The following is a 14,109-nucleotide window of genomic DNA, read 5'->3' as shown; positions in this document are numbered from 1 at the left end:
TGTGAGGACTGGCATGGGGTATCATTATTGTGACCGATGTATGATAAAATATACATATATTTAGAAGGATGGGCAATTTATTTAATCAAATTCTGAATATTTAAAAGTGTCAGTTCCCTTGTAGTCAATTCCATACAGACAAAAACGGTTGTAGGCTATAATGTTTTTATTTTAAAATCATCTGAAACACATTGAGTCTTTGAGATTTTTAAAAAAAAGTGTATTATGCTAAAATGTTATGCTCACCTGAAGGAGATTTCAGTGAAACACGTAGAGGGCGATAATATAGGAACGGAGTGTAGCACAGTGGGTAAGGAACTGGGCTTGTAACCGAAAGGTCGTAGATTCGATTCTCGGGTAAGACACTGCCGTTATACCCTTGAGCAAGGTGCTTAACCGAAATTGCTTCAGTATATATCCAGCTGTATAAATGGATACAATGTAAAATGCTATGTAAAAGTTGTGTAAGTCGCTCTGGATAAGAGCGTCTGCTAAATGCCTGTAATGTAATATATCAAATGTCTGAATTTTAAAGTTATTTGTGTTAGGTCTCGTTGATCTTCTTGGTGATTCTCAGATGGAATGCTAAAAGCTTGATATAGAACTGATGCTACACTGGCGGCACAATGTATTAAAGCTCCTCAGAAATGTATATTTGTGTGCCAAAATATTTGATCAGTTTTAATGAGTAGGAGGACAACCATATATAAACATACATTTACTGGTCTTGGCTTACACGCGCTGATTTTAAATAAACATCACAACGCTAAAGAAAAGAAATTAACCTGAACAACTACAATCTAAATAGCTTGTAGATCATGTGACGTTCGCGAACGATCCGGTTCTTTTGAACGGCTCTTTGGTACGAACGAAGGGAACAGAGTGGGTGCTTGGTGGGGGCCGTTCTTTTTATCGTTGTGCCCATTTCACTTCCTGCCATACCAACCCCCCTTTACGTGAACACACGTGGATCTTGTTGTAGCCTACATAACACATTTCATACAGAGGGTGGAATTCCAAAAACTGCAACATTGTATCACTTCACTCGCGCTCTCTCAATTCAAGCGCAAAATACCGAGTTTCTTTTAATCCGACATTGCAACCATTGAAACAAGCATATTTAATTTACAGTTTCCTTCCCCTAAGCGTCTGCCTTCTATAACGCGATAAGGATAGAAGCGTTTTTTTTTTTTTTTTTTTTACTGCAAGAACGAATTGGGGACGTTTTCGGGGACAGGATATGGTCAGGGACAGATGACTTAGTTCGGCGACTGTCCCCGAAAATCGGGGACGTCTTGTCACCTTAATATAAATATATATATATATATATATATATATATATATATATATATATATATATACCCTTTTTTTTCATTCAAACTTTGGTGGACGCTTAATACCACACTCATGTTTGATATCATACATAGGATGTCTTATATTTTAACGATTTGAGGCTTTGTTTCCAGGGGCTTTAAGTATCTAAGTTTGAATCTGATCCTAATCTTATCCTATCATTATCCTACTGATTATTCCGCGGATAAACCAAAGATTGACTGATAAACCCCCGCCCCCTAAAAAGGAAAAAGAACGATGAGCCGTCCTTTTGAACGGCTCCCTGAAAGGAACGTTGCCATAAAACCCGGCTCTCTCCAAAGAGCCATAATTCCCATCACTAGTAGCCTAGATCATATGCATGGAAGCCCCAAAAGGGAAATGAGATGATTCCAGGATATTCTACTTAAACAAGATTACAAGATATTTGTTATACAAAGACAAGCATTTTAAGTAATTCATTCTCAGTTGAAAAATGTATTAAAATACTATGAGTTGTCGCGTTTCTCCCGTAGCTTGCAGTCTGTTTAGAAAGAAGGTCCATGTTTCAAAATGTTTACATTGGCACCCTCTAGTGTGGAGAATCTACGTAGGCTATAGGCTACTCTTGACTTGTGCGGGGCATGGAATTAATGCAGTGTTATTTAACTGTTGTGAATTACTAGGGAAGGGGAATAATGAATTGTGCTTTATTATTTTAGCATGAATGTACCGTGAATTACTTTGAAGTAGGTCGAACACAAAGATTTACTTCAACACATGTTATTCCTCGCTCTGCCTTTTACAAAGCTCTTTCGCGTTCCCTAGCGGCCAAGTTTAAATATCAACAGTTTGCCCTAGGCCTGTTCTACACTAATGCGCATGTATACGCAGACAACGCCAAAACGCATATAATCTGTGACGTAGTGCGCAGGATTGTCGACGTTGCTGCCACAGTTCAAGATGGCGGAGTATCTGGCATCCATTTTCGGTACAGAGAAAGACAAGTGAGTAAAATAATTGTTTTTTTTCATTAGTTCTCACGAATAAAACAAGAAATTGGCTAGTTGTTAACTAGCCTTGCAAAAATCTAGGTGTAGAAGGGCCTATAACGTATATCTGGAGCCCCGGCTATCTGGTTGGCCCAAGTAGCCAGGCAGTCCGTGTGCGTTGCATCGGGACGAGGAGGAAAAACTGCAGCATGTGCGCAAATTCAGCCGCTTCCTATGTACTGATACGACCAAGCGATCATTTATGTCAAGAACTAAATTAAGCGCATAATCTCCAATTATATTCCCCAGCCAATGTATTGCTATTTAGTTAACAATCTTCTACACCCTACACAGGGAAACTAGGTAACATTAGTAACGTTGTCTGGCCTTCGTCAGGTCAGCCATTGTTTGCCACCTTGCGTCTGCAGTAAATTGGCGATCAGAGCTGTAATTTCGTCGTTTCTTGTGGGGAGAGTGCATTTAACGTGATGTTATAATTAACCGGTTATCTATAACCAAGGGCGAGTATTTAACTCGGCAAATGTATTGCAAGCATAGCAAGGGAGTTGAAGCCTGCTTGAGCAAGTTGACCCAGCCAATCATTAGTCAGAGTTGGCTTTATGCAGCAACTGGAAGCACGCCATAACTGTTAGCTAATTGCAATTCTTTGCAGTAATGCCCATCTTACTTTGCCTTACCTATATGATTAAACGGGTGTAGGTGACAAGTGTTTAACTTTCGAATCAGCTCACTCTCATCGTGAGCGACTTGCAGATATTTTTGCATATCATCCATTTACTCGGCCTGATATACTAGCGAACATGGCCAGCAAGGTTGGTTACGGTGTCATAAAATTTCTCCCGACCTTGTCTTGTTTACATTCTGGACAGTCGTGGCTTCCTAGTAAATCTGTCGTTCAGATGGCAACGTTCTCATCTCATCTACGTTAAGTTATTTGTTACAGTAACGATTACTGCATACACAAAAGTTCCCTCTGGCTGTGCTTTCATTTGTCCTTCTCATCAAAAAATGAATAACTTTGGAACAAGATTGATGCATGATGTCTTTGATTAAAGGTAAGGCCAGACTGCGTGTATGTGTTAGTTACTAGCATTTCTCAAATTGTTTAAACGAGTCGAGTTCGGCGGGCAAAAATCTGGCACTTTTCACACACAAGCCGCGCCAAGCTTATTTATGAATATTCATAAGGAAACGAGATGAGTTATGGCTAAGCAGTTAGCTGCCAGTTTGTGAAAACATTGGGGTAGTCGAAATTGTAGCTTGCTATTCATTTACATGATTTTCTGCTGATTTTGTTTCCAACAGGGTCAATTGTTCTTTCTACTTTAAAATTGGGGCATGTCGTCACGGAGACCGGTGTTCCAGGTTGCACAATAAGCCTACTTTCAGCCAGGTAAGTGCTCTGCTAAAATTTCAAATCAAGTTAGGTTAGGATACGCAAATGTAACTTTTTGGTGCCAGCTGTGTATTCAACCAAAATAAGTGAAAGTAAGTACATTGAGGTATCTCAGTGGTAGGCGTATTGACCACCTTATTGCAACTGAGAAGGCTGTGCAAATATGTTGCGGTCACGTTATGAATCCCAGCCAGGTTTTTGCTGGTTAACTGTTGCTGTTTTGTGAAGGATTGGATTATTTGCCATTCATTATATCAGTAAAACTTGCCCTGTGCATTGCTACACAGTGGATATATGCAATGCAGCTGTATTTCCCTTTGTGCTAAATGTGTGCCTATTTCTCACTGCATTAATGCTAACAACGGATTTGGTTTATTGTTGCAGAATTCATGCTTGGCTGAAGAAATGTTATATGTACATGCTGTGAAATTGACCCATTCCTCCACAGAAAGTTGCTTTTGATACAGCTAAATTGGCAGATATTTTTGTATACTTCAGATTCAAACGGACCAGCAGATGAGTGGTCACACGTTTGGGTGTAATCCCTTTGAGATGCCTCTTTATTCTTGTTGGTACAGACAATGATGAACGGGACTGTGTCATTTAGCGAGGGCAGATAATGCTATATGTTCATTTGAAAGCCCCGTGTGCCCATTTCAAAGAAGGAGGGTTGCTTTAGTGTTGCTTATTGTATAGGTAACAAAAGTAGGTAACCGGTCTGAATGCTGGTATTGAGGGATGGCCTCCTGCACTCAGCCAGTGTGCTTGTTTTCTCCTTCTTGGGTATGAAGCCACTGCATTGAAGTTCAGTCGCATAGCAAACCTATATCCAAAGCTTTACTTGGAGGTGTAACGTTAATAAGCATTTATTCATGTGGTTCATTCAAAGCAACCTGACGGGAAATATTTAGGCACAGTGGCTTTGGGAAATTCATTCATGGCCAGAATCGTCCTTGTTCAAAAGAGGACATTTGAGAAATTGAAAATTATCAGAAATTTTTTCATTGCCCTGGGGAATTTTTTTTTTTTTTTTCAATCCATATTTTAGAGACGTTTTCATATTTATATAGGCATGTATGTGCACTCTGTCCATATAGTAACAGTTGCCCTTCCATTAGGACAGCTGTAAACTTGTAGCACATAACGAGTGCTGTGTGTGTTGTAATGTGGCCCACGCCTTTTATTTTGCCCTCCTTCCACATGCATTAAATACTCTCCCCGATCCCTGGCAGTCCCCTCCAGTTGCTGGCGGGTGTCTGGAGGAATAATCCTCCTCTGCCCCTGGCCCTTCCCTGCATGTCCTCTTGCCTGACCTTGAAGTGGCTGGGAGTTCACAGGCTGCGTCATCAGGTCACACTCATAAGTTTAGGACTAATTTGTTCAAAAGTCCTTCTGATGTCAGCTGGAACACAATAGGTGGTAAAATGTTAACCGTTGAGACCTTGGAACAGCTTTTCCCCACCCTTTTTAAAGCAAAGGCTGCCTTCAGTGAAGTAATCTAGACAATGGCAATAATTCTGCCAGCTGCATGGCAGACAGGTCAACCTACTTGCATCCTGTCCAGTTGTTTATTTTAACTATGAACTGAAGTTCTAATATGCAAGAATAAGGATTCTAAGAACATAATAGATGGAACCAGAGATGGTTGTTGTATACACATGTGTACACGCACTCGTCAGTAATACCTGGCAGTATTCTGCCTATGTGTGTGAGAGGAAAAAGATCAATGGTTGGTTTTACTTCTGCTATATTTTGCTTGGGTCTCCTCTTTGGTACCAGTTTGAAGCCCACTTGCATGTTAAAGCCAGTTTGCTGCAGGTTTCACTGCATGGCTGAGCCTTGTGTAGATTTTGGTTTAACTTTACATTTTCTGCTCAGTCTGAGTGAGGTTCCTTTTGGTGTTCTTCAGAGGAATTATTCCACCAGTGTCAGGGCTTTCAGAAACGTGAACAATAGTAGATGTCCATTTTTGTAGAATTTCCCGTAGAACCTGGAGCTGCCAGCTTTTCCAGTTATTTCCCCAACCTCTACACCCTATACAAATTCTAGGTTCTAGGTTCCTGGGATCTTCTGAAAGCATATTTTATATATAGCCTATATATATATATATATATATATATATATATATATATATATACTTTCACCCCCTCGTTAAAACAAAATCCCTTGAGTGAGAGAGCCAAAAGATCAGCTTCCCCCAACGAGGGGCAAATTAAGTCCTGCTTCGCAGTACAATCTTTTGGGAATTTCTTTTGATTTTTTTATTATTTTTCCCTCTGCAGACCATCTTGATTCAAAACATCTACCGTAATCCCCAAAACAGTGCACAGACGGCCGACGGCTCTCACTGTAAGTCCCATAATTCGAGAAATCTTCTGGCACTAGGGGTACAAAAATCCCTTTTTTTTCCTCCCCACGATATAGGTTACCTAAGAGCTGGGAGCTGGCAGTTTTGAGGGGCTGCCTCAGCACTGTTAGTTGGGGGACCCCAACATATCAGAATGACACACAAGCAAATGCTGAAACTTCATTCCTCACCACCACCAGCCTAACAATAAATATGGCTTCTTCTTCCAATAATAAAAACAATCGCTGCAAATGTTTTTAAATGACATTACATAATAAGCTGATTCCAGGTTAACTATTTCCATGTTTTGAAAACAATATAAGCTACTTAGTTGAGGATAACCTTTAAGGCTGTTCACATACAGAGACAAATCTGCATGCTGCAGATTTGTGAACTCTGAGCAAGTGATTGGTGTCTTCGATTGGTCTGTTGCTGATAGACTAAATTATTTATGACACCTATTGGCTGCAGAATACATTCTGATGGGTATTTCTGAAAAGAACCTGGGATATTCTTAAAAAAAACTTACCAGTTAAGGACATTATCGAAGGAATGTGATGCTTGGTAATTTCGAGACTGCTTCTGTCGATGGCTTGGTAGTTTTCAAGTTACTACTGAAATATGGACAGTATATTACTACTTTGATTAAACCGTTATTTTGTTACCACTGAATAATTTATCCTGCCATGGCTATTAACAGGAGTATATGTGCCACAGCTAGTTTCACTTGCAGATCTCATGTATAACCTTGATCAAACATAAATGCCTGCTTCATTCTACGATGTCCCTTCTGACAGCAGCAGTGTTTTGCATATTCTAAATTCATCCAGAAGAGTGCAGTGACAGTCAGTTTAACTTGTGCAGCGATTTGATTGTTTGATAGAAAGGCTGGTTCCGTATGCAAGTGCTTTATTTTAGTTTCCAAAATTGTCTGTCGCAAAAAGCCCACCGTAGTGCCCGCACAGTGGACGTGAAGGCCGACTGCGGTCGAAACCTTAGGCCCACCCCCACACTGGCCGAGGGTAGCTCTGGCCCAGGCGGGGCCGTGCGAGGCGTAGCCACGTGTCGAGGCCCGTTCTAGCAGAGCTGACGCATTGCCTCTCGCTGCCACGCAGGTAAGTGTTGTTGTCAGTGTGCCGTTTCACAGGAGCGTCTCAGAACTCTCGACTCTGGGGGGGAAAATGTCCGTCCATTCTCCCATGAGGACTTCAGAATTAGCGCACGCTGCTTCTCGTCGAAGCGCGTGCCGCTATTATAAGGCCTGTCCGCTCCCCGTGGAAGCGTACAGCCAGTTCCTGAGCTCACTTCTCGATTTTTTTTCAGCCTTGTTGCTGAGTAAGATTTACTGTAAGAGTCCCCAGCCGAACCCCCAAATTTGAAAAGTGCCTTTTTTGAAAAGTGAATAGTTCTGAGTTCCTCATGATTAACTGTTTGTTTGAAGCCCTGGACAAGGCAAGGCCCTTGGATTCTCCTAACTCTTCTTTTTCAGCTTCATCTAAACCCTCCTCCCCCCTACCTGGCCAGGGCTGGGGGGTGAGTTTGGGGGTGGAGGTTTAACATGTGTTTTCAAGGGATCCAGACCAAAAAAAAAAACTTAAACGTGCAACACCTCAGAGCTTGGTAACTTAAACTTAACCTCTGTGATTTGTTGGACAGAAAAAAAAGATTGATCACAAAAAATGTACATTTTCTATTTCAGACTATTGCCCTCTTGAACATTTACCGTAACCCTCAAAACACTGCCCAGTCTGCTGATGGTTTGCGCTGTAAGTTGCCTCTTGTTTGCAGGATCCTACGGTATTTCAATTGTGATTGATGGTGTTTTTTTAATTTGATGTCTTTAACTGTACCTTTAACTATACCAACACCACTGCTTATTTTGTCTTAACTGTACATGTACCTGCACCACTGTTTCGGCCATTATTTTCTCTTGTAAATCAGAAAATGGTCAGCACTTAGCTTTCACACACAGTACTTTGTGAGGGGCGAGGTTGCATTTGTAGGTTGATAATTGTGAAAGCCGAGTTGAATTTGCCGTAGTCTCATCATGGTATTGCACAAGGGCAGTCTGGCACTGGTACCCTCTGGATCTGATCCTGCGTATTGGTGACTGCTCGTCTTCTGCTGGCTTTTCTCGTATTTTAGCTGCCTGTTTTTCCATGAGCGGGAACTTCAGAAGCAGCCTAGCCCATCGCTGCTTGGCAAGTGAAGGCTTTAACCGTGGCTTAATTGGCTGCCTGGACGCCGATGGTCAAGGCCATAATGACATTGGTGTACACAAATAATTGGTGAATAAGCTGCTTCTAAAGCACATTGTTGACTGTATTGAGCAGGGAGAGTTTGATTAAATTTAAGAGCGGTAGTCAACATGGAGATGTTATTGTAAAGTCTTCACTTATGTATGCCGCTATGGTTTAAGCAAGGGGATGCTAAACACAAGATACTTTTACAGGATACTTTTGTCACCACACAGCCAAGTTGGTGGTTGTTATTTGTGTGTTAGGGTACAAACTTTTTTTTTTCTTCCCACCTTTATTGCAGTCTTTAGAAATCAGTTATCTTGTTGTGAAAGGCTGTTTTCCTATTTCAGTTTTGCTTTTGATACTAAAAGGAATCTTGTGGAGAGGACAAGAGAGATAGTTGCCCCCATTCAAAACAGATGACTGTGCGCACACATTAGCCAGCTTTCCTCAGGTCTGACCTCCTTTACAGCTTTACTTGCCTGGCCTAGCGGCTGTCCCTCCCTCAGTCTTTGGTTCATAGCATATGTTCCTCAGATTCATAAATGCTGAATTGTCACAGGAGCAACCCCTGTGTCTACATGGGCTGGGGGGCACAGTGCAGTTACTCTTTATTTTAGCGCACCGTCTTATTGGGGATATTTTCTGTCTTGTTCTCTCTTTCTCATTCTTTCACTCTCCTTGCTGTCTCCACGGATATCAGAGCAAGGTTTATTTTCTAGAAGTGTCCTCTGCTTCTTTCTGAACATTTTCAAGGGGAAATTGTTCTGGTTCTTTTTTTTTTTTTTTTTTAATACACATCAATTTCTGCACCAGCATACATCTCTAAAGAGCAATTTGGTTCACACAGTACAAACATTTAAAAATTTCCTGTGAAATTGAAATTGGTTCAGATTTTTAATTTTTTTCCTGAACTGTCACTTATTGGTTGGATGTCCCCCCCCCCCCCCCACCCCGCTGTTTCTTAGGTGCTGTCAGCGATGTGGAGATGCAGGAGCACTACGATGAGTTCTTTGAGGTAAGCACCCATTGGTATTGCAGCCGAGGCTGTGCCCTCTGACTTATTCAGTTGTGTGCATCTGCCTATCTGTCATCTATCACTGTAGAGAGCATTCATGTTAACCCACTTTTGTTGAATTCATTGCATGATTTTTGCATGTGAAAGGGCTTGGTAGAGATGGGCATCTACAGCTGCAGTGTGTTCATCGGAGTAATCTTCGTAATGTTGGTCTTGCACTCAATCAGATTTTTTCTATTTTGGCTTTGGCTTTCTACTGGTCTGAAGGCACAGAAATTGAGATTTAAAAAAATATTCTATTATGTCACAGAAGGGGTCTCAGTGTCCAGTCTTGAATGCCTACAGAGTCTACAGGATTTTGTTTCCTTTCTTTGGAAATGAGGTGTTTACTCTTTAGCCAATCAGAGACTTAAATTAAGCACTTAAGTGCAGCAGCATGCTGATATCCATCACACAGTGCAGGCCTTCAGTATTTGAGTGCACTGTTTCACAGGCTGTTGCCATGTAGCTGCCATGCGCCAAGCAAGTACTCTATATGACCAAAAGTATCTGGACACCCCTTGGGCTAGGACTGTTTTTCATGGTTTGTGCTAGACCCCTTAGTTCCAGTGAAGGCAAATCTTAATGCTACTGCACACGATGACATTCTAGTGTTTCCCCAACAGTTTGGGGAAGGCCCTTTCCCGTGTCAGCATGACAGTGCCCCTGGGCACACAGTGAGGTCCATATAGAAATGGTATTTTTCGAGAACTATGTGTAAGAACTTGACTGGCTTGCACAGAGCCCTGAACTCAACCCCATCCAACGCGTTTGGGATCAGTTAGAAAGCCAACCGCAAGCCAGGCTCTACTGCCAATCAGTGCCCGACCTCACTAATGCTCCTATGGCTGAATGGAAGCAAATCTCTACAGCAATGCTCCCAACATCTAGTATAAAGTCATCCCAGAAGAGTGGAGGTCGGTACAGTTGCGAAGGGTGAACCAACTCCATATTAATGCCTGTAATTTTGGATGAGATGTTTTTTAGGAGTCCATGTACTTTTGGCCATGTAGTGCATGTCTCCCCTATCTGCAGGAAGTCTTCACAGAGATGGAGGAGAAGTACGGAGAGGTGGAGGAGATGAATGTATGTGATAACCTGGGGGATCACCTGGTTGGAAATGTGTATGTGAAGGTGAGTGTACTGGGTCTTTTATTTCTATTGTCTGCAGAGGGACAAAATGCTTGAACAGTGAGTGGTGAAAAAATGCTTCCTCAAGTAAAGCTATTTGTACATCTCTGTAGAACTTGTTTGAAAGGTTTTGAACAGTCACCGACAAAAATAATAGAAGATATCTATTGTCTATTGTTGACTGTCTATATTATTATATTTGGTAAATAGCATGTAACCAAAGAGTTCAAATTACTAATGTGCAGGAGTCGAACATGAACCTATAAAAATGAATAACCTTGAAGCTTAGCATGGATGGAAAAAAATTGCAGTTGAAAGTGTGGCAAGCACAGTGGAACAGATCATTCAGTAATTTGGTGCTTCTCTGCTTGAAACTTAAGCAGTCTTCTTTGATTTAACCTGTGGGCACGGCATGAGAGACAAGACTTTCAAACATTCAAGTGCGAAGAGAGATGCCAAAGAAAACAAGGTTCTCTGACATTGCCGTTTTCTTACACTCATTTCTTGAACTAGTTTCGCCGTGAGGAAGACGCAGAAAAGGCGGTCATGGACCTGAACAACCGGTGGTTCAACGGTCAGCCCATCCATGCAGAGCTCTCTCCGGTTACTGACTTCAGGGAGGCCTGCTGTCGCCAGTACGAAATGGGGTCAGTGTCTCCTCTCCTTGTAGGTGTTTTGAAGCCAATTTAAGTGCACAAATTTGCATTGACAGCTGGCTAATGTTGTACTTAGGAAATTGATTCTCAACATCTCTTTTTAACAGAAATTTCAATGGGAAAGTTCAAGATTATTTTACACTTTTCCGAGCATTCTGTTTTTCAAGAATGTTTAGATCGGCTGGGTAGGGGTGCGGTGTCATGCTCTGACACTTAAGAGCTCTGTCAACAGAATGGCTTGACCAACATTTTAGTGTAATTTCAGAGGGACCTTCTGGTTGATCAATCTTATTTTACCTATTAGAATCCTAAATGAAAACTGGGGGCGACATAGCTCTGGAGGTACGAGCGGTTGTCTGGCAGTCGGAGGGTTGCCGGTTCGATCCCCCGCCCTGGGCAAGACACCTAACCCCCAATTGCTCCCAACGAGCTGATTGGTACCTTGCATGGCAGCCTTTCACCGTTGGTGTGTGAGTGTGTGTGTGAATGGGTGAATGAGAGGCATTAATTGTAAAGCGCTTTGCATAAAAGCGCTATATAAATGCAGTCCATTTACCATTTCCCAAAATGTGCAGCTAGTTTGATTGTAGTGCCTTTTCTGAACACAGGGAGTGCACTCGAGGTGGTTTCTGTAACTTTATGCATCTGAAGCCCATCTCTCGTGAGCTGCGCAGGGAGTTGTATGGTCGTCGTCGGAAAAGGTGAGTCTTTTTTACGTCTGCATTTACCTGCAAGCAAGGTTTATTATCTCCCCCCCCTTCCCCCCCTGTTCTCATGGCAAGCTCAAGTGTACTTGGCTGACTGAGTGGAAAGAGCTTCCCATTGTGTCCTCTTAGTGGTCTCATGCGCCTACAAATTTTTGATGAACAGAAATGACATCATTACGCAAAGTATCATAGATGTGTAGTTGCCATATAGCCTATTCTTTAAGTTTCTTTAGTTATGTGATGACTGTAATCTTGTTACATCTAGCTTGCAATATATCTATCTGTCTTGCTAGCTAACTAGCCACCTAGTGATATCGGACTCTCTGCATCTAGCTAGCTGGCTAGAGATCTCTATATATCTCTCCTTAGCTAGCTAGCGAACTCTCTGCATATCTCTCGCTAGTTAGAGATCTCTACATCTTTCTTGCTAGTTGGCGATCTCTATCTCTCACTAGCTGGCTAGTGAGCTCAGTGGATAGATCGCTAGCAATAGCCAGCTCTATGGTGTGGTTTGGTGTCAGTGTGACTGTTGAACATGCCACATATTTGGGTCTGCTGCCTCCTCCAATATAATGTGTGGAGTCGGGTGGAACAATTATTCTGAAAATGGGATCAGATAGGTTATAAAATAACAAGCGTGGAACTCTGATTGGTGTTGGTGAGTGGTATATGCAAAAAGAAACCACAGGTAACTTTTCTCGGGAAACTTTTGTCGCGCAGTTGCCCAGTTACTTTGGTTGCTGGCCTTCACTCGGCTTCATAGAAAATGAATGGACTTCCAGCAACTGGTTGACCAAATTGCTCATTGTGTGAATGAAAGGTTACTCGTCACGTTTTGCATGTCGTATGTGACTCTTCCCAATCTGTTCTTTCCACTCAGCTGAAATTCTGGTCCTATACTTTTGAATCTCCATAGAAAAGTGTGGGTGTAAAACCAGCCTTGTTGTTTTTTTCTTTTCTTTATGTTGCTGTATTATAATACTGTTTTTCCACAGGCATCGTTCCCGCTCACGGTCTCGAGAACGACGTTCCCGTTCCCGGGACCGGGGCAGAGGCGGCGGTGGCGGCGGCGGCGGCGGCGGTGGCCGGGATCGTGAGAGGCGGAGGTCGAGGGACCGCGAGCGCTCTGGACGATTCTGAGTGGATACCCAAATTTTCCCGCCTCCTCCCCTCCTGCATAGAATTGTCTCCCAATGACCAAAATGTGATTGAAATGTGACCTTTTTTTTTTTTATTACTTTTTTTTTTTTTTAAGAAAAGAACTTAAAAAGCTTGCTTTCTCAATAAAAATAACTTTTGAATGAATCAGTTGGGATTTTTCTGTGTTTATTATGAAATACTGTGGACTTCTTCTTAATTGTCCCCTCCCTTCCCTGAGTCATGCTTCGCGCTAATCCACAGGGGTTGGTGCGAACTACCCCTGACCATTTGAGGTAATTACATTGATGTAGCACCTCAAATGCAATCAGTTTTTTTTATCCATAACTCAATTTAGTGGTGGCTGCGTATCATAATGGTTAGGCAGCTGGGCTCGTAGTTCAGAGGATGAGGAGCTTGATTCCCAATTGGAGTGATGCGGATGTACCATGAGCACAGGAAGATTAGCAGCAGCTGTTTGAACTAAAAGGTCGGAGGACTGGGTTTGAATGATTTTTCTTCTTTTCCTGAAGCACATTAATTATTCAAAGCTATTATTCAAAGTTTCGCTTTTGTAAGCGGCAGAAAGGGCTTGCGCAAATTCCTAGGAAACTTGAGGGTCAGTTTACGCAATCTAGCTTTAATACTTCTGTGGGAAAGGACAGTGGCTGCATTTTAATGTTATACGGGATTGTATGTCTAAATCACTTGCCGAGAAGTGCCAGGCAAATAACAGAAATGCAACATTTAGAGAAGGCTGTATCATATATTTTAATGTCTACCTTTCATCCTAGTGAATGCGTTTCTTCCACGGTTTCATTAACGTGTTCTCTTCGGTACGTTTATCAGCATGCATCAACTAGGCCTATATTAAACAACAATCTAAATAAAAAATTAATTTATAAAAGCATTTTGAGCGATTTGGCCGGAACCTATCAGCTTTATTCCTATTCTAACTATCGGCGATAGATCCAGCCAATCAATAATTCCTCTATCTCTGATTGGCTGAAATTGAGGCCCAGTTGCAACGCTGTGCATGTTGATTGAGCGCACATAAAACTTCGAACGTGCACAGATCTGGGATGTCCAGGGACGACGAGATGTACGCGCTGAA

General features: G+C 42.0%; 1 protein-coding gene across 3 annotated transcripts; it reads left to right on the top strand.

Moving 5' to 3' along the window:
• Positions 1–2,208: 2,208 nt before the first annotated feature.
• On the top strand, positions 2,209–13,128 carry u2af1 (U2 small nuclear RNA auxiliary factor 1). Of its 3 annotated transcripts, XM_035410684.1 has the most exons (9): positions 2,292–2,318; positions 3,630–3,717; positions 6,003–6,069; positions 7,767–7,833; positions 9,276–9,325; positions 10,400–10,498; positions 11,009–11,142; positions 11,760–11,852; positions 12,854–13,128. In XM_035410684.1, exons 5-9 carry the CDS (start codon positions 9,296–9,298, stop codon positions 12,996–12,998), a joined length of 501 nt encoding a protein of 166 aa, XP_035266575.1. In that variant the 5' UTR covers positions 2,292–2,318; positions 3,630–3,717; positions 6,003–6,069; positions 7,767–7,833; positions 9,276–9,295; the 3' UTR covers positions 12,999–13,128. The 3 variants fall into 3 exon arrangements, with proteins under 3 accessions (XP_035266573.1, XP_035266576.1, XP_035266575.1); XM_035410682.1 differs by lacking the exon at positions 6,003–6,069 and having other exon boundaries at positions 2,209–2,318; XM_035410685.1 differs by lacking the exon at positions 7,767–7,833 and having other exon boundaries at positions 2,209–2,318.
• The last annotated feature ends 981 nt before the right edge of the window (positions 13,129–14,109 follow it).

The sequence above is a fragment of the Anguilla anguilla genome, chromosome 3 (genome assembly GCF_013347855.1).
Source record: "Anguilla anguilla isolate fAngAng1 chromosome 3, fAngAng1.pri, whole genome shotgun sequence".
NCBI lineage: Eukaryota > Metazoa > Chordata > Actinopteri > Anguilliformes > Anguillidae > Anguilla > Anguilla anguilla.
This window is presented reverse-complemented; position numbering and strand designations above follow the sequence as displayed.